Below are 21,204 nucleotides of genomic sequence, written 5' to 3'. Positions count from 1 at the left end.
CTCTATTCTCCTCCTGGGCCACAGGAATAAAAAGAACACACTCCAGAACCATAATAAAAACATTCCTGTACCTACTCTGGGAGGGAAATTCACAGTTTGGTAAAGACAAGGCACCACGTTTGCGTCACCGGGTTAAACTGCTGCTCCTCCAGTTCACTTTGTCTGCAGTATGTTTTCCCTTGGAGCACTTCTGCTGTAATTAGTCCGCCTGCTATCTTTTCCTGCGCTGGTCTAATTACAGACGCATATGAGATGAGAGCAGCCTCCCCTCTGCATCCTGTGCGTCTCACGGAGAGCTGGACCAGAGCCAGACCCACAACATGACCCCTCAAACGCACCGGGATTTCCTCACGGAGCCCCGCTGCCTCTATCTCGTGGTTTGATCCAGTATTGCAGCTTCGTTTTCAAAAGATCTCTCCAAGAAAGTGTCGTGCGTATTTGGAAAAAAAACAACAAAACAAATCAACTCTCGGAGATTGTGCAGGAAAGATCAGACTTGAAGTATGTGCAGAGTTGGTGTGTGTCGTGCCAACAGAACCGTGTTGGGAGCCCGCGCGCCCTGCTCCGTGGAGCCGGTCCGGTCGGATCCACTCTCGCGGTGAGCCAGTGCGCAGCGGGGACGCGTGCAGCGGGGAGGCTGTCAGTCCTCACCCTCCCTCCCATTGGCTGCAGCAGGATGCTCGGTGTCTCTCCTTCCTCCTCGAGCCTCAGATGCAGCTGGATCCGCCGCAGGTTCGCACTGGAGCAGGAGCGGGAAGCTTCACCTGTAGATGTTTGACATTACCTGCGTAACAATTCAGGCACAAAGGCGCATCTGAGGCAAAGGCTCGGCGCTTTCGGATCTTGCAGCGGCTGGAATTAACTTCATCCCCCAGTTCCTTTTGTTTTTGTGCGGGCGGCTGTCGCCCTGTGCTCCGGTGTCACGGGATAGCGCAGGCTGCATGGAGGGATGTCGGCATGGCTTGCACCAGGAGAACCAAAACTTTGGTGTCCACATGCGTGATCCTGAGCGGCATGACCAACATCGTGTGCCTGCTCTATGTGGGATGGGTAACTAATTACATCGCCAACATTTACATCAAAGTGCCCATGCCTCTGCCGGAGAGAAAGTTGGAGGGGGACAAAAGAGGGGACACTCTCCGGATCATGGAGAGGCTCGATCGGCTGGAGAATGTGGTCAACCAGCACATACAAGGTAAAGCACCCATTAACCTGTTCAACTCACTGCTGGAAGAGAACTGGGCACCTCCATGTTCAAGTTTCAGGAACACACTTGACTTCAAGTGTGGATTAATAAGGTTTAGTGTGAGATGGACAGAGCAGGAACTTGATCTACACCTGGGTAATGTGATAGAGGACAAAGCTGAATGTCCCCACGAGGGTCACACAGAGGCTGCAACCCAACATGTTTGATAAAGATGCTGCTTATACAAGAGCTGAGTAGATTTACTGCAATTTAACAAGTAGTATCTCTGCTATTAACGTATATGGTTGAGTACTCTGCAAAGTAGGTATCATCCATCTTCTGATTAACAGACTATGAACGACATAGCTGTTCATTCTGTTGAATTCATTTTTAAGGTTAATTGATGAAGGTTTTGTTGAAACCATGTTCTGCGCCCCTTGCATCTTTTACACTCCACCTTAACATGCAGCATGAAGCATCCTCATCGTTATTATGAGCCACAAGTCAATCATGTGATAAAGTTGCATGCAGCAGCAAGTGTTTCGGTCGAATTTCATATCTGACTGAGCTGGGTTTACGTATTAAGCTGTCAGAGCTAATTCTCTGCACCTCGTACGTAATTTGACTTGAACTTGTTCTTTTAGGAATGTCTGGAATCCCTTTTTCTTTCTCGAATTCCTTCTTGCCTTTTCCCTCCACGCGCCATGTACAGTTAGCACACGCTCGATCGCACACTGTTAATTTCTGTGTGTGTCTTTACAGGAGCTATTCTTGTCATCACAAAGAGAGAGAGAGAGAGAGAGAGAGAGAGAGAGAGAGAGAGAGAGAGAGAGAGAGAGAGAGAGAGAGAGAGAGAGAGAGAGAGAGGGGGGAGGGGGTCATTTTTGGGCAGGTCCTGATTTCTAATGGCACAGTGGTGGTGCAGAGAAACAAAATGCAGACAGGAATCCTCACATGCTCCTTGAGCGCTATGGCCTGATGCTAAGCTTGAGTAAACATTCCTCCTGGAGGCAGGTCTCCATTTCACCTTGGCGCCCACAGGCCTCTGCTGGGTGGAGCTTTGTTCACATGTCCCAGGTGACTCCGGAGTACGTGTTTCTTCTATTTCTGTGCTTTAAAAAACATTCGCATTTTCGAGAAATGTTTTGACAATGAATTTCCCACTTGGGCAGGCATCACGCTTCATCATAAAATCAAGTAAATCAAAGTAAATAATATATTTTGACGCATCCACACGCTCTCTCCATCCTCTCTTTTTTTACTCTCTTTGTGTCTAACTCTCCACCAGAAAGAGAAGAAGAGTGTTTCCCCCAAATGTCGAACGCTTCCCTTTAAAAACGAGCTGAGGCACATTGTCTTCTTATGTCACTTTTAAAACTAGGACACCCATTCTGTAATTAGTTTGGGTAAAAAAAAAGAGTCATGCATATCAAACATTTTCACTCCTTCTGCACTCAATCTCTCATGAGCTCAAACACAGATAGCCAGCATCATTAACGGCTGCTCTGTGGTGTTTGTACTCATTTTAGTTGAGGAACCTGGGTGTCTCCAGGCCCCTGACATGAATTTTAAGGGACATGACAGAAATCACATTAATATCAACAGTGAGTCTCTGTGTTTGTCTTTTTTTTTTTTTTTGAGATGTGAAGTGCAGCACCATTGTTAAGTCTGTTCCATGGGGCTAATGCTGGAAGACACTGTTGATGTCATATTTGCAAGACTAAAAAAATACTTCCAACAAAATGACCTGTCACTTCAAGTATGAATCATGTTTCCTGGATTTCCCTGATAATTGATATGAATGAAACCGCTGCAGATAAACACCCATAGTCTGAGTCTGTAAAGGACTGATGGCATCAGCAGCCAGTGAGCTCTGGGCAGAGCCACACAGTCATTAGTGCACTTTTGACATCTCTAAAAATATTTCCTTCTTAAATCATATTGTGGGACAAGTGCAGGAATTGTATATAATCCGATTCAGTCCTATGACTCACAAAATCACTTGGCCTGTCACCATAACTATTTTTGTTCCATATATTGTCCTAGAAATAATGGCGATAAAAGATAATATTGTCATTTTAAGACCTTTTTGTCCCCCACAGTCTCAGCGTCCAGAGTTCAGTCCGTGTCGGTAGAAAGTCTGTTTCAGTCTCAACCACAAGCAAAACACAATTCAGTTCAATCCAGTTAAATCAGGGCTAAAGCAAATAGAACTCGCTGCGGGTTTTACCACAGATCTTCTCAAAGCAACAAATCTCCAGCATCCATGTCGTATGTCATCTATAAACAATATGTACAGGACACTCACGGTACCGTAGAAGGTCAAGTCGGTTAGTCAGGTGGGAATATGGCGTTGGCCTTCAACCGGTAGCTAGGGAAACTCTACAGGGAATAAACAATCCACCGGATGATTCCCTCATGACTCCGACTTTAGAGACGAGTCTTCTGATCCCAACACACAAACTTAACAACACACTTTTGCAAAGGTAAAACAGACGATCCTCTCCTCTCCAACCTCTTCTCTCACTGCTCTGCTGCCTACAGGTCACTTCCGTATAGTGGTTCAGAAAAAGCGGGGCTGTGGTCTGGGGTTGTGATTGTATTATTGACAGATTGGGGACTGTGGAAAACATAAATGAAGGAACTCTCTGATAGGTTGGCAGTGACGTGATCGAACACTGGTCGCTATACAATAAGCAAACGGGCAATATCGAGGTCGGCAAAATGATAATGGTAATTTACATAGATAGTACATTTCATATTATTCCTTTATTCCGTTATTCCACAAATCACCTTTTACTGCAATATTTGTCATCACCTAGAAGGTACTTTGTGTTCTTCCACACAATATGGATGCAGGCAGGAAATGTGCGTGACGGCAACACAGACACACTTGGAGGAGAGTGAACGTGACACTGAGGACTCTGAGCAGCCAAGACTAAATGCAGAGCTCGTACCTGACAGACCTACTTTTCCCACGTAGACCTGGTTTAACACAGGCCAGAGAACTCTTCTTTGCAAACTATGCTGCTGACGCGTCCCCACAAGAGACTGAAACTAACCTCTTTTACCACCTACACAAGAATCACGTCAGAAACAGTACAGAGAGAGTCCCAGCAGTTCAGTCGAGTGCTCAAAACTAACTCCAAACTCTGACGTTACAAGAGGCTAAATGGCAAGTATGAATCATCAAGATGGAAGGAGATGGTGGTCGGTAAAAACTTAAATCTGCAAAGAGGTGGACGAGTAGTTATCTCTATCGTTATGAAATAATATCTGCTGGGACATGAGATTTTGGTCGTATCGCACAGCCCTATCACACAGACACATGATTCACCCAGTTTAAGTGCTGTGGAGGCCAAATCACCACAGAGCAACACTTCACGTTCACTCCAGCTGACTCACGGTGGACAGCCGAGGGAGCTGAGAAATCTCTGGTGTCATCTTCCCACCCGTGGAAGGTGCAGGAATATTTCACCTCTGTAACCGTGTGATGAAGTGGCCTGTTACCACGACAAAGCAACATGGCAACGGCAGAAACCTGACTGAACCTCTTCTTGTATTAAGCACAGTCAGCCGAGGAGAATTTATTGGGTAGTTGCACAGAGCAGGTTCCCACACGCCCACAATGAGGGCTGTTTGCTACACTCTCAGCTTCATGCTACAAAAAAACGAGTGAAAAAATGTTGCAGCCTCACTCTATTACACTGGAGAGAGTCTGCAGGGAACCTTGTCAGGTTATGGTGTTATGATGTGACTGAAAAATAATGATTAAAGCGCTTATTCTGTATAGTTTTGGCATATTCAGTAAATTAAGTAACCCAATATGGAATTTGTATGCCTCAAGTGCAGCTAAGTCACTATGCATGTTTTGATATATTATCCAGGTGTTCAGTTTATTATCAGAATTCCACATTTACCTTTGATTACTTTTGATTTTTATAATCAACTGTGTTTTTTTCTGCTTTTTTCTGTTAATTGTGTTGGTATTTGTTGACACGAGCTGCTGCATACAATTACACTCCCACCAATATAAGTCTGAGAAGTGTTTAATTAAAGTGAGTTAAAGTTATTTTAATGACTCTACAATCAATCGCTTATTTTCTTTATTTAGTTTCTGGACTGGAAAAAAAGAATAAAGAGAAAGAAAGAAAACAGAGAAGAATTAATTTCCCAGAGCCCTCATCCTTTTTAATTTATTATTCATTATTTCTTAATGATCATAGTGTTTTGTGTTTATCCCCAAAAACTGAAGACATTTTTTCATTTACTGTCATAGATGGCAACTATGAAACAGAAAATCAGCACAGTTTAGAAAGCAAAATGAATTTTTTAAATGACTGAAGCAATCGCTCATCAAAACAGTTGATTCACTTTTTTGTTGTGATTGATTCATCAGTTGTTCCACTCATCATTATATTTGCTCAATTGAATTAAATCACTTTAATGCCTCCGTTGAATAATGAAAATGATTCATAGCAGTTGCTTATGCTGACAAATCATAAAACATTCAAAACTGTATGTGAAAATCGGATAATGATACTTTCAATACAGCGTTTGCATTATTAGAAAACAGTCTGAAGTCGGATGTTTGTCAATGACTGGCTGCTGTTTCAGTAGAGATTTTATTCAGATGAGTTCAGGAAGAGGCAGCTTGTCTGGCTCTGACCTCTGAAGATGATTATTACCAGTGTGTTGTGCGACTGAAAGGCCACGAGGCCTGCGAGAACTGGTCATTAACACACTGCTTATTTGGCTGTAAATGATGGTGACAGTTCCCGTGATGGCTTCAAGCAAATCTACCCATCATGTCAGTGGAGAAGCTCAGTAAATCAGCACATCCGCCGATGCTCAGAGGACAATTATATTTGGCTATTTATCTGATGTGATTTTCCACAGTGACAATGAATACAGCAGTAGAATAAATGAGCGATAGGGAGAAATAAGAGAGGTGGAAGCACAGAAATACACATTGTGTGTGTGTGCGTGTGCATGTTTGTGCATGCAGACTATGGTATGCAGTTCAGGAAAGCACAAGTTAGCCTCATACATACTTCCAGTTTTTCAGTCTTTAGTTCTTTGGGAGAAAAAACTTGAAAAACACAGTTTTCATATAGTTTTTTAAGGAAGGGCCCCTTGCTTCTTACAGAATAAATACCCTTATCCCCATCATCTCTTTTCTGTTCACTAAAGTTTTGAATGACAATGTGAAATATAAGATGCCTGAGTGGGCGTCTTAAAGGCGTGAAAAAAGGATTAAGGCAGCCCAAGTTATCAAGGCAGTGTATTGACTCAAATATCTCCAGTGCGGCAGAAATCCAGGAAAAACCTCTCCTGGGCTTCATTTGCAGAGACCAGCTAATTTTTTGAATGGGTTGTTTCAATTTGTCGTGTGTTTTCTTCTGCAAGAAAAAGAAAATCATTTGGCTGCTCTGAGATCCTGTCACCTCAGCAGGTAGGAGACCGTCGCAACAAACTTCTCTCCTGCTGCTATGGTGAAGGTGGAGACGCTGCTTTTTTTAGCAATTTTTTACGGAAGCAGCATGGGGGAAGATTTATTTATAATAGGTGATGATGAATATTTTGTGATTTGCTTTACCACTGTAAATGAGGACGGAGCCTCTTCATGTATTATGTTGACAGGGGGTATTTACCCCAACTTTTAGTCAGGTTATTGGGTCACAGTGGCTCAATGGAACCAGGCAGGTGACTAGAAGGCAGAACCTGAGTGTCAGAATGAAGGTGAATAGGGGACACATGTTCTGGCAGGTGATGAAGGCACACAGCTGGGGTCTGCTGCTGGGGAGGAGGAGGCTGCATCTGCAATCACTGGATCTGATAGTGACAGGCACAACGGTGAGGTGAAGTTTCCAGCAGCTAGTTGAAGAAATTATCTGGATATAGAAGACCAATATAGATATTTCATTTTGTACACATGTGAAATCTAACACAATCCAATTGAACAATTCAGAACTGTCAGAGCTCAGGGCGGCATGGTGGCGTAGTGGTTAGCACTGTCACCTTCCGGTTTGAATCCCAGCCTTTCTGTGTGGAGTTTTCATGTTCTCCCTGTGTCTGCTGGGGTTTCCTCCGCTTCCTCTCTCAGTCCAAAGACATGCAGATTGTCTGAATGTGAGTGTGAATGGTTGTTCTTCTCTGTATATTGGCCCTATGATACGCCGGTGACCTGTTCACAGTGCACCATGCCTGTTGCCATGTCAGCTGATTGGCTCCCCCTCCCCCTGTGACCTTCTAAGGATAAGCGATAAAGATAAATCCTGGATATCAGAGATTAATAGAAATGTTTATTATTGAGGTTGTAGAACTGGACTAGATTTAATGTATATATGAGAGTTTCGGATATTTTTCTCTCTCCATGCACATGAGCAGAGCATAATTAGAAATACTACATAAGATATTAGACATTAGAAACACAATTCAATATAATATAGTCCGATTCAACAGCACCACTTTCTACCTTATTAAAAGAGGAATTACAATATTAAACATACAATATTATATTGAATGTTCTCTCAAGTTTAAAAATACATGTAGCATAGCTGCTTTACTGGGCTCATTAGATTCTATAGCTCTATCTACTAGAGTGCTCATTAAATGAATACTTTCAATATCACTTAATATAGTTCTGTCTTATCAGAACAAATCCCATCGCTTCAGGCAGTGGGCCAACTCTCCTTTGGGGAGAATATAACTACCTGGCAACTTTCTGCCCCCTAATTAATTTCCTACCTGTTCTCAAGAAATGCTAATGACTTGGTTCAGCATGTGGCACCACGTCTCTTCTGTTCGATCAGCCTAAAAGGGCACATGTCACTCCGGTGCTCGTCCCTGGCTGCCAATGATGATCGCCTGGAGTGCGATTGCCCTGTGAGGCAATCCTTCTCCAGACTGGTCTCATCCGTGGCTCCTTGATTGTGGAACGAGCTAGTAAATGCTAACAGAGCAGGGGTGTCGCTCTCTATCTTTAAGATCCTCTTGATGACTCCTCTCTTCCAAAAGAACCTCCTCTCCCAACACCTCGAACACCCTAGAACTCTCCCTGTGCACTGCTTCACTCCATCCTCTGTCTTGTTGAACATATTTAGTGCTTAGATAAAGGCCTCCTAATGTGCCCTTGTCTTCCAAATGAATAACTTCCTGACAGAGAATGGCCAAATGCAACCAAGGTGAAGTTTAAGAAAAACAACGTTGAACAGGCCCAACATTTAACGTTACTGTGTGTTTTTTAGTGTCATTCGTCTTAAGGGGAACGTGAACATTGAACCACATTGACGTTGTCACTTTAGAACCAAGCAAGGGTCCAATATGTAAAAATCAACACATAACATGGGAAAACATTTTTAAGGATGTGTTTATTAAAGAATTGTGACCGAGCCCACTGGATGATGTAACACGTGTATGTATGTACAATATGTACAGTTGAAAAATAACTTACAGTCACCACTGTTTCTAAATGATTTATTCCTTTGATATGCAGTTTCACATGACATATTGATTGATTTATACGTCTCCATGCATTAGGTATGAGACTAGCAAATATTTAATATTGACTGGCTGAGTCATTCGTCCGACGTCACTGTTCAAAGATGATGTGATAAATAAAATGGTTGTTGAGAGAATATTCTTTATCTCGGCTATGGAGGCAGAAATTCTTCACTTGCATTTTCAATGAGCAGCCAGGCTGGACACTGGGGACACTGAGACAGGCAAATATCTGTTTTTATATTTAAGTGCTTATAATAGCTCAACCCTTTATAGAAGTTAATGAATTCATCACTGTGCAGTGACTGTGCTTCTGTGGAAAAAAGAGTGGGGAGAACAGGCTTGACCGCTCTTCATACTTCATACGTATAAAATTAATGTAACTTGTGTTTTCTATAGTCATTCTGCTGTAGATTTATCACCAGGCTGATTTATCTCCCAGCACTTGCTGTTTGCACCCTGTTGGCCGAGCTGCAGCTGCTGTGAGAGAGAGAGAGCGAGAGAGAGAGAGAGAGAGAGAGTCTGGGGTGAGGGGCGTTGATATAAAGCCCAGGGATATTCTGGGTGGTAATTCCAATAAATTGAGCAGCTATTGAAATGCAGGGTTATATATGCACTGGAGAATGTTTGGTAATGAACACAATTAATTATTCTGACTCCAGAGGGCAAAATCATCATGAAGGGAATAAATTAGACACGTAAAAGCCTCTTACAAGAGTGTCGAATCAAAGGTCATCCCTTGACAATTTCCACTAAATAGATCAGTTCACTATTGCAAATGTAGTTTTTTTCCCCCAAACGCTTTTTTACAGCCACAACAAAAGTATGAAAACAACCATTGTAAGTCAGATGTAAATCTGGTTGAGCCAAGGCTGAATGAGATTTATTTTACGGCTCAAGTTGACAGGAAGCCATTTATCTCCATACACTGATACACAATGATGTATTGATAAGCATTGCTCGGAGTTGGTTTAAGAAACACTGTAAATATTCCCAGTAGACTTACAGCTGGATTCAATTATTTTTGACCAGTAACAGAATGTCTCCAAAACACAGAAACACATTACTCATGCACTATCAGCTTATCAAATACTGCTGACAGCCTGTAGGATGAGGGTCGGCTTTTTCCTTCAGTTTTTAATAAAAAAGTATAATACGTGAATCGTTGGCATCTAAATTCTCAACTTTCCAACCTCGTCTCCCACAAATTCATTCAAATACAACTAATTAAATATATTGGTTACAATATATTTTGTAGGAAGCATGATGCTGCCCTCATAATGTTTTTATCAGCATAACAAAGAAACATCCATATTGAATGTATCTGCCAAAGTGCTCGCTGCCAATTTTGTGGTTATGTTTAGTCAATTCAAACCACTAAGTTGACATGAGGGAAAGATCAAGGTTTTTATATCAACACTGTATAGAAGCACAAGATGAGAAACTTCGTTTTTTTTCCATATATAAGCAAGACCAGAAGAATGAGTAAGATTCAATAAATGAGCTGAAAGAAAAATCTCAAAGCCCATCTGTTCCGTCTCCGTCTTTACAAAATCTATGAGTGGGCATTTCCTAAAAAAAGTGCTAAACCTGCATCAGCCATCTCTGCTGATCCTGTGATGCTTCTTTCCAAATGCTTCCACGAGGCAACGCAGCATTTTGAATGTAGAAGAGCTGATACAGTGTGTTTGTATGTTCAGCAATAATTTCTCTGTCTGACTTTAGAGGCAAACTGCAGCCACTTCATAAGACTCACTTTAATTGACGGATACAAATATTATGTTTGCTGGAAACACAAGTTCCAATAATTTGCACCCATTGTTTTAATGTACAGAAGTTATATAATTATAAGACTGACAAGAAGCTGCAATTTTGGATCTACATTGTCTGTTGGGTTCAACCTTCTTGGTGGAGGTAATAATTAGCAGGGTTAGGCAAAAACTGCAGAATTTATGTAATTGAAACTTGGTGGAAGGAGGGGTAGGGTTCAAAGAAGAACCATTTAACTTTTGGAGCGGATCCAGTCATTCTTTAAAATCATGAGAATGTTGTTTAACAATGAAAAAATGTAAAAATCTTGTAAAAATCAGGCATATTAAAGAGACTGTTATCTATGAGACTGTTATCTATGAGTGTGTTCAATTTGGTGCAGCTTGATTGAATTTAAGGAGACAGTCAGGCCTCGGTAAAGGTATCTGCTCTACTGTCATTCTCATTTAAATCCACTAGATCCAGATTTGTAGTTTGATCTGCACCAAACCCACACACTCGACTAAAAATGCCTGATTTGTTTCATCAAGATTCACAAATATTTCCCTGACAAATCAATGAATATGTTGAAAAATGCACTCAATCTCTCAATCTTAAAGGAAGTGAAAATAAATGTCCTAATATGGATCCACATGAAAAATTAATAAGATCTTATTCCTTGGGTCATACTAGTTTTTGTGTAATCCTGCTAACAAACTGTTTGGAAACTCACTTATGTGATTTTATTATGTAATCAAACAGTTAATCCTTTCTTGTTTTTTTTCCTCATAGATTTTCTTGTAATAACAACATACTCCTGCTGATTCATTAGTCAGAGTCCAGCTTTTATAGCCTAAGGATATACAAATCTATATTTGTAAAAACAAAAAAGAAAAGCCACCTATATTTTCCCTGATAATCAGTATCTTCATGATCCACTTTAATATATTTGTACACCTTTGTGAAACCTCGTCTTGATGCTGCAGCGTCGTCAGTTAAGGCAACAGCAGAACAAAATGAAGTGTTTTGTTGCTTCGTGCTTTTAAGTTCCGTCAGCAGTTTTTTTGTCTCGCTCCTCTGCACTTTCTTTTTTCATAATTAATGGCACCAAGAGTGGAAGCGTTCTCTGGTTCAAACACACTCATGCCATTATGTTCAAGATGTTTTCATCTACTGATTAACAAGTGGAGTCCGTCATTTTCTCGTGCAGTAGAGTTGGTCCGATAGCTTTCACTTCCTGATTCTGATTTTGATACCTGAACTTTGTGCATCGATACCGAGATCTGATACCAGTGCATTTAAAAAAGATCAACTTATATAACTAGTTTTAACAGCTGTTTGCTACCTACCTGGGTGGAAGTTATGAATGCCATCATTATTTATGGCCTGGCTTGGGTTTCACCATAAATGTTCCATTTAGCCACAAAATCCCACATTTTTAAGTCCTGACAGAGGTTGTCGTCCAGATCAATGAACTCCACAGGTTTGTTGGGCATCTTTATTTTACTTTGCAACTCATGCACCCGTTAACATCTTATTTGCAATAAAAAAAAACAAAAACATTACTCATTGATCATTTAGAAAATTTATTTGAACAATATCCCATTTTTGCAATTCAATGCCTCTTTACTGCAAAACGCATCACAATTAAACTTACATATGTGGTAACACAATGATCATTTCATATGCAGCTTCACTTTAATTAGCAGTGACGCACACATAGGGCTTCAGCTAACTCATATTCATTCATGATCCGCTAATTTGTTGATGATCTTTCCATTAATCAGTTGAATCATGTTTGCCAATAAAATGTGATTAAATAATTAAAAATGGCTAAAGCCCAAAGTCAGAAAAACCTCAACATTTTCGTCTGGAAACTAGAAAAAGGTAATTATTGGTATTGTTGGTCATTTGAACAATGAATCGATTACCAAAATAGTTGACATTTAATTTTTAGTGTAATCTCTTTAAACATTTAAAGTGTGTAATCTGCACACAATCCTACAAAATCATGACAGGTATTAAAGAAGACTGCCTGTGCCTGGTGCAGTCAGCGTCCATTAATGTCAGATTTATAATGTGCAGCTCACGTTTGCCATCAAAGTTAATCTCTTCAGTTCTTCAGTAAATTCAATAAACTCACATTAACTAACCTCCATACCCGACCACATTAACAGGAACATCTTTCATGCATTAGATCGATACTGCGTTTTTCTCCCACTCAGCAGATCCATGTGGATACGTACCAGGCGGCGGAGTTAAACAGTCCGTATTTGATTCATCTTTATCGAGTCAGCTGTTAGTGATGTGGGGTTATGACGGGGGAGGGTGGAGACGGATCACAGGATGAGACGCAACAAGACAGAAGTAAATTACTGCGGCCTGGAAACAAGCTCCATCAAAGCTAACTATAATTGAGATCTTCTATCAAAATGCATTTTCCCAACCTTCACTCATCATTAATCCATTGCTTATACAGACTAAACCGGAACTGTCGTTATCCATCACAAAGCATTGCACTGACGAGCCACAGATCCTGTTTCAGAAATAACAACAGTACATGGTTTCGTCCTTTTAAAAACTTACTGGTCACTCAAACAACAAACATGTGTCTGAATGTACCCAATGTAGTTTATTTACTTTTCTTATCTCTGCAGCTTATTACAGCTCAGCTCTGTTTACTCAGGACAAGAATGACGACTTAGGGTCCTCCTGTGATTTGGAATAATTGCTGAGGTTGTTTTGTTTTCTTCGTCCTGTAGAATCTGACAGGTTTGTGATCTGCAAAAAGAAAACAAGAAGCTCTATTTTCACAACATTTATTCCACACGGGCATTTTAATATGACATGTACTGAGCAGTGATTCTTACTCATCCAGAGCGCAGATTACATTTATTGCACTACCCCACCAATAATTACAGTGGAAATTGAGCAATTACTTTAAAGTGAACTTCTCTTTTCTTATGGAGTTTCCATTCGAATGAAAATAAGCAAGAGAAACTCCATTTTTGTGATATTTCAACAGTTTATTCAAATGTCCTCATTTTTGGTTTTCAATTTAAAATTGCGCATAAAAACAGATGGAGAGGCTTTACAGAGATCCGAGCTTCTTATCCCCACCGCATGCTTCATTTTTTTACCTTTTTATACAACTGCACTTTTTTTACCCTGCAAAAATTCACCCACACAAATGACTTAGAAACGCTGTAAATACAACACATCATATCTCCTCCCGCAGATTTGAGATAAAGACAGACGCACTCAGATCCCAGTCTGAGAAAATGTGTCACAAAGTACGAGCAAAACATCTTAAATCACACGAGACTCCTATAGCTCATTTTATCCCTGTTTGACTTGAGCTTTAGGCAGAACATTTATAGAGTTAAATCACTTATTAAAGTTTACTTGTCCAAAGTGAGATCCTCCTCCTGTACTCCTGACGTTTTTATGGCTCCGTCATGGTCTAAACCACTAAAAAAAATTTACATATTTTTTTCTGAAATTAAGAGGTTGTAAAAGTGTTTTACTCCATTAAGTTCTCAAACCACTCAAACTTTTCAGCCCACAACTCTGGATACACTTTACGGCTCTGCTGACAATTAAAAATCATCTGAGTATCTGGAAATCTGGATTTTCTACATGACTCAGTTGTCCTCTGTTATTTCTGACTCATTATGCCTCTTGTTCATTACAAACTAGATGTGATGATTTGAGGACAAATCCGTCGCTTTAACTGTGACGGACTCAGGTAAAGTTAAATTAATTTAGAACAAATCAATAGTTAATTTATTATGTAAAACACCCAGAAATGTCTCCTTCTTAAATGTGAAGATTTCTCACTTGTGCTTTGTCTTACGATTGTGAACTGAATATTTTTCAGTTCACAATCCAAAACCATTTTTAACTCTTTTATGACATTGTTCAGACCTGAAAATTATGTTTGTTCAAGTAATAGTTAGTTGCAGCCTCAGTATAACTGTTGCAACCAGACAATTTAATATTCTTTTTCAATTGAAATAGTCTCTTTTGGCTGTAGAACCTTTTAATCCTAAAACAAGTTTACTTGTCTCTTTTTGCTGCTACTACCAAACACCACTTATACTGCATATAATTATGCTTTTATCACTGCATGATTTCAGTCCTCTTATCCAAAATGTTGCACATTAAAACTCAACAATGGTTATAAAAGAAATGTCATACATCGTAAGCTATTCACATTTGCTCAAACAATATAAAGCTAAACAGAAGCTAAATTAGAAGAGGAGAGAAGCTCAAAGCTCTTATTCAGATACTGCTCCTAAAATAATATTCAGTATAAGGCATTAGGGTTGGAGAGACTAGAAATACAAAAAACTAAGGGAAAAAAGATAAAGAAGAAGAAAATCTAAGGACTAGTGACAGCATCAATTTATTCTCTTTCTGGATCCCCATCCTCTTTAGATTTACAACACCATGAAGACACAACTGGTTTTGGTGGTATTATGGAACAGTTGATGCCCTAAAGCTCTGCACCAGCATCCCCTGCCTGTCTGTGCCTCTTCTGGTGCAAGTGCAAGCCATCAAGTATTCACAAATGCCTCTAGAATGCAAATGCATTGAACAAAAATAGATCCAATCCATTTTAAGGAGGCGATTTGGTGCAGAAATGAAGTCATTACACATTCTCCCAAAAGATAATACTCAGACGTTGGTTTTTATTTGCATGGTGATGTCTCAGCTGAATTATACACTGAGGAAAACAACATTTGCTGCATCACAGCTCCAGAATTATCTCTTTACTCCACTGTCAGTTACCATCTGTAGTCCTCTGAAGGAGGTGCATTAGTTGTTATTGGAAATGTTGGCTTAAGGTGTGTATACTGTAGAGTGTTCACTGCAGCATGCAGTCACACTTCAATGTGTCTCTTGTGTCTCAATTACTCTTGCGATAAATGAGAAAGAAAGTGATCCAGGTTATTATTTTTTGATTCACAAATCCATGAAAGTCATTGAGAAAAAGGAACTTGGATTTTAATATCACAGTGTTTTTAATATTTCTATACTCGGGCTTTAATTTACGCTTATGCCCTGAACAAGATGATCTCCACAGACCCATCCCACGTGCTCAGTGTCAACAATATTAAAGTACGCATGGGGGAATATGTCGACATTTTGTGGATCCATTTACAAATAATGCAGCACACAGGTCTGCAGGATAACTGCAATAACCTGGTTTACAGCAGAGTCATGATGCTGTAGCTTCTCCAAATAATTGAATTTCAGCTCCTCAGTCTAAATAATACCAGTGCAAACCTCTCCTATAAACCAGTTTCTGTAAAATACTAACACATTAAATGCACAAGCAAATTAAATCAATCACTAGATTGGAAACTTAAAAAACAAGAGAGCAGATGCATATAAAGCTTAACTCACTCTCCAGAGGTGAACAAGTGCTATGGCTGCAGGTGCAGTGCATAGGCTTTATATAAAGATGGACAACACGACTGCTCCCCGAAAGTAAAGCCAACACGCCTTGATTACCATCTGGTAGCTGGCTGCAGCATAGGTCATAAACCCTCCTCCATGTTAGGAGATGGAACATGGCCCAAACCAATAACTCATTGTTCTCAATAGTGAAATACAATTTTCTCAAAGAAGGTTTCTGTCTATGGTGCAGCCTGACTGATTTATCCCTCACCAGTTCGTATATCTTAGCCCCCATTTGGCTTTGATCATCAGGTAATTGCCTAGTTTGCCTTAATGGATGCACCATTGTTGTCTGAATGCCTCATAACATATTTTTACCTTAGAGTAGCTTGACAGAACAAAGCATTTTTTGCATCACAGGGAGGGAAAGTGAAATTGTCGTCAACCCAATAGGAAGAAAAAACAACAAACTTTCATGTGACTCATAAATACTGAAAAGTTTTGACACATATATTTTTGGCAAATGATTCCTGCAGCTTATTTAAAAGGTTCCTCAACCGAGGGCCCCAGATAGCTGACCCAATGTTCCCCCCCATGTCGACAGCCCTTGCTTTAATGTATATTTAATGTGATTTTGACAGTAAAACGCTGCTTCACCCTGTCATCCCTTTTATAAGATTACACTCTAAAAGCTTTCGGAAAGCTTTTGGATCTTCTAACAAAACATGATAGGGGTTTATGGCCGCCATGCAGCGCTTTGTCAGCCTGGTACAGTGGCCAGTGGCTGCCATCAGCAACCAGCCGGCAGCCGTTCAGTCTGCCCGGCCAGAGGTGCAAACCAGCACTGTGCAAAAATCTCCCCCGTCATGTGCGTTTGTGAGCATCTGCTGTGCAGCGATAAGGACGAGGCTCTTTCACTTTTTTGCTACACAGCGCAGAGTTTTGGAGCTAATTATTTATCTCATTGTGTTGTTGTTGGAATTAAAGTTAGATAAAATGGTCTCCTAACGGTCCTGTTGTAACGAGTACAGAGCAGAATGTAAAACAAGCATTTTTTGGTGACGTTGGAAATGTAAGAACACATCTGCAGTTAAACCTTCATATTGCTGAGAGGCTCCTTTGCCAGCGCCTCTGAATCAGCAGCCTGGGGTTTAACACATGGACTCGCTGGACTTGTCAGCGGTCGCTGTGACTCCACAGGCTGAAATACTGCTTTGGTCCCTGCTGGGGAATAAAACATTAACTGGTGGTTGGTGGGTTAACTCCGAGTGGTGTGCTGAGGCAGTTTGTCCGTACCGCGCCTTAAGGTGCAAACAGCTACAAAATATGTAGCTACTTTTTCAAGTAGTAACAAAGAAAGTTGTCACATTATATAATGTATATCCATGGTGCTCGTTCTGACTTGTGGTCGTATTGAGTTAAACTATCCAAGAGTGCAGAGTTTGCACTTCTACAACCTCTGCTTTGTAATAATAAGTCTGTTACAGCTACAAATATCAATGAGCACGCATTCAAATCATGTCAACAAACCATAATCTCTACTGGAACTTTACTAAAATAAGGCTTAGCTATCGACCACTTTCCAAGTAGTTAACCGAGCTTGTTAAATAGGGTGAGACCTCCAAAATGTTGAATGTTGTGAAAGGTTTTCTATTTGCCAAAGGTTTTATTATTCCAGCTGCTGTTTAAATGTGCAAAATATTTATGTATAATTGTATAATGTCTCAGGGTGCTTTCACACCTTCCTAGTTTGGTCCAGACATTGCAGGTAAAGGTTCAGTGTGTAAGATTTTGGTAAAAGGGATCTATTGGCAGAAATTGAATATAATATAATCCTATTGATGTTTTTACTAGTGTGTTTCATCTAAACTGTACAAATTGTTGTTGACTTTATCCTAGAATGGGCCTGTTATATTTAAATACTTTATTTACATCAGGAGCAAGTCCTCTTTACAAGGGCTGCCATCTTTTTTTTTTACAGTAGTCCAGACTGGACAAAGTAAACACCTTTTGAGTTTTTATGTAAACTGGAGGCTCCCACAGGTTCTCTTTCATGTTTGGAAGGGGAGGCTGAGATGAAGGGTGTTCAGCTGCAACAAGCAACTTCACCACCAGATGGGTTAGGGTTAGGGTCACTAAATTCTACACACTTAACCTTTAAGTCTGAACCAAAAATTAGGTGTCAGAGGTGCCTCGGACCACGGTTCGGACCAACAGACCTAGATTTAGCCCGACCGAAAGAGGTGGTGCGCTTTAAACAATAGCATAAGATAAGGATGTTAATTTGGTGCATTCAAATTATTGTCGAGTACTGCGCCTGAAGTCGGTGATGTTGGTAGTAATACCATAATGATTCCATAATACTACCAGTGATGTTAGTAATAATACACTAATGAAAAATATCCCAATTAATGAAATTAACCAGTTCATTCATTTTCTCTATTCAAACACAAAATTACACCCACCGAATTGACAACATGTGGACGTCAGACGCACGCCCATCTACAAACTAATCAATGTCATGGTAGACTCTTATAGGTGATCAGGACATGATGTACATATGTCATACACTGTGTTCCCTAAATTGCAATGTGACACCTAAACTAAACAGATAAAATGTTTACAAAGGAACAAAGACATGAACCTTGGTCCATACTTTCAGGTGTGAAAAAGACCTCAATGTTTATAGATTTAAAATTAGTTTTGGTCTCATCCAGCAGCCAAACACAATCATGGAGGAAAAATCACATTTTGTTCAGAAGGTTCATCCCAACACTGTTGCAGAAGTTGCACTTGTAGTTTGCTTTGTATTCTGTCCGCTTTGTCTAAACCAGCTGTGTGTGAGTTAAGTCTGGAGACTGGGCTGCTCTTCCATCATCTGAACTCCATGTCTGCTTCTCTTCTTTTCATGTTTTGAGTCATTAGGTTGCTGTGGGATGAATCCATGACCAACCAGCCTGTCTTCCTTTGTTGCTCTTTCCTTTCCTCTAACATTCTGACACTGTAGCAATACACAGAACTACTTCCTGCAGTACTGTGTTTTCCAAATAACGCATCAGAGGGGGTAGTTACAGTTTGTTAAGAGACAGAGGATTTGAAAACCATCAACAAAAAAACTCTATTAATACGACGTAGGTTCTTTCCACCGCTGCAGGAAAGTTGCAAATTGATTAGTTTCTTAATCTCTGTAAAAAGGTTATATAAGGAAAAAAATGTTGTTGCTCTTAAACTTTTGACAAATATTGTACAGCCTATGACCAGTGCTACGGGGGCTTGGTGAAAACGGACAAAATCACTTTATTTCAATGTCTCAAAAACTGTTTATCCTCTTTCCAAAATAAGGTATAACTTGCACAATAGAGATCATCAGAGTATCATGCTTTCTATTGTCTTAGAAATATTGAAGTGAATTTCATATTTCAACGTTAATCTGTTTCCTCCCCTGAACATGAAACTGTTTCCCAGATTCACAACTGTTCCAATGTTCCACTTTAATGTTTACCAGTGGCAGCCGTCTGTCACTAGAGGCATGATGAGCATCATTACTGGCCTTTAGCTCGTTTCTTCACCCTGAACGGGGGATATGAAAGGTACTACACATTTAGCCAGCTGGTCTTGCGAGTGGAAACAGCCTGAGGTTATTTTTCTCCATTTCCTCATGATTGAGCACGCCAGTTCATACTTGCATCTGTGGTGTGGGGTTTTATACGACTGAGGTTAATGACACGTGTGATTATGAAATGCATTTATACTGTGTCAAAGTTGCTTTTGTTTTCCACGTTTCTGAAATTTATTTATTCGGTTTTTACCATGTTGTATTGATTATATTCTTCAAGTCGATTTTGGACTACAAACACATCTTGTAATAGGTTTTACTTTTGCCTCTGGTCACAAAACCCATTAACACCACTAAGATCTGGCTTTTGTCTGCAATGGGAAAGGTTACCCACGTTTTAAAAACCTGCATCGCTAAATTTGGCGTAAAAGTGATATTGTATATTACTGTCAATAACATAATAATTACTGAACTTTTGAATAACTTTAGCATATATACTTATACTTTTAGTGCTACAGGAAAACTTAGATATAAGTGAGAAGGCATTTTTGGGCTTCTGGTTCCCTCGCCCAGAAGTCGACCAGTACATCAATGAGAATTATTAAATGTTGAGCGTTTCTAATTTTAACTGGCAAATCTTTTCTAGCCTTGATGATATTTAGTGGCCTGGAAATGATACAGACTAAGTGTGTGCATTGTAAATGATCTCATGTGATGATGGAGTGGTATAAATGAGGAATAGAAAGAAAAAATTAGGTGTTAAGGCTTTTTTTGTTACATGTTAAAACTTTAAATGGGGATAAACCTACAGTATTTATTTTATTTTTGAAAATTAAGCATTTAACACTTGAAAAGATGCTAATTGGTCAAAAGTTCTATCTTGTGTTTTGTTTTTTTTACAACATTTAACATCTTCTATCGATTACTTGGTTTTTATTCCCCATTAAATGTTTGACTTCAACCAAAGTATTGGATTCGCTCTCTGAACCTTCGTCTTTGATTTCCACCGCTCTTAATTTACAGGACGCCATGTTTACGTGCACATGAAAGCGATTAAACAGAAGGAAGGAGGCAAAAAAAACACAGATGAGATAAAAAACAAAACCTCAAAGGGCTCATTAAAAAAAATCTCTCCAAGAAGGGCAAGGGCATCAACAACAAAAAGAGACACTGACTGATCTGAAAAGCAAGTGTGGCGCATCTTACCTCAGGTTAGCGCTGTTGGAAACGGTTCAACAAGGTAAGATAGAAATCTATGTATTCATTTTGCAAATATCAAGGAGCATCATGTTTCATTCAGGCCTGTGCAACTGCAAAATTTCATCTCAAACAAAGAAAACACTAACGTTAGAGAATTAAATTACTAACAAAGAAGCACATCTATCCATCTATCCTTCTATCTATCTATCCATCTATCCATCTATCCATCCATCTCTCCATCCATCTCTCCATCCATCCATCACAGGTCGACCTGCAGGTCATTTCTCGTCCTCTGAACAGAAATGACAATAACTTGACTGATATCGTGGTCCCGCCCTTCTGCTAACTCGCAGATGGTGAGAATGGATCATCAGTTATCAAACCTTAAGAGCTTGACCATTACTCATCTGAGCGTGTATCTACCCCATGAGCCCGTTTCTGCTCTCACTTTCTCTCACTTCACTTCCTTGTCAGCCTCTGCAGCCACAATAATGGTTCTAGATCACCGCCACTGATTTAAACCCAGAGCACTGACTCCCTCATATCGCAGTTGTTTTAGATGCAGAAATTCCCCTCTGCAGCTTTTACATCCCCCAGAAATGAA

The 21,204-nt window shown here is 40.0% G+C and overlaps 1 protein-coding gene across 1 annotated transcript in view; it reads left to right on the top strand.

Annotated features, from left to right (window-relative positions):
• The first annotated feature begins 319 nt into the window (after window positions 1–319).
• The window catches only part of galnt18b (UDP-N-acetyl-alpha-D-galactosamine:polypeptide N-acetylgalactosaminyltransferase 18b), an 81,237-nt gene continuing 60,352 nt past the window's right edge, over window positions 320–21,204 (top strand). Inside the window, exon 1 of the mRNA XM_035164954.2 lies at window positions 320–1,195. Coding sequence (XP_035020845.1) covers window positions 958–1,195 — 238 coding nt within the window. The 5' untranslated portion in view covers window positions 320–957. The remainder of the gene's footprint in view (window positions 1,196–21,204) is intronic.

The sequence above is a fragment of the Hippoglossus stenolepis genome, chromosome 1 (genome assembly GCF_022539355.2).
Source record: "Hippoglossus stenolepis isolate QCI-W04-F060 chromosome 1, HSTE1.2, whole genome shotgun sequence".
Classification (NCBI taxonomy): domain Eukaryota; kingdom Metazoa; phylum Chordata; class Actinopteri; order Pleuronectiformes; family Pleuronectidae; genus Hippoglossus; species Hippoglossus stenolepis.
The sequence above is the reverse complement of the archived record's forward strand: the minus strand, read 5'-3'. Positions and strand labels throughout refer to the sequence as shown.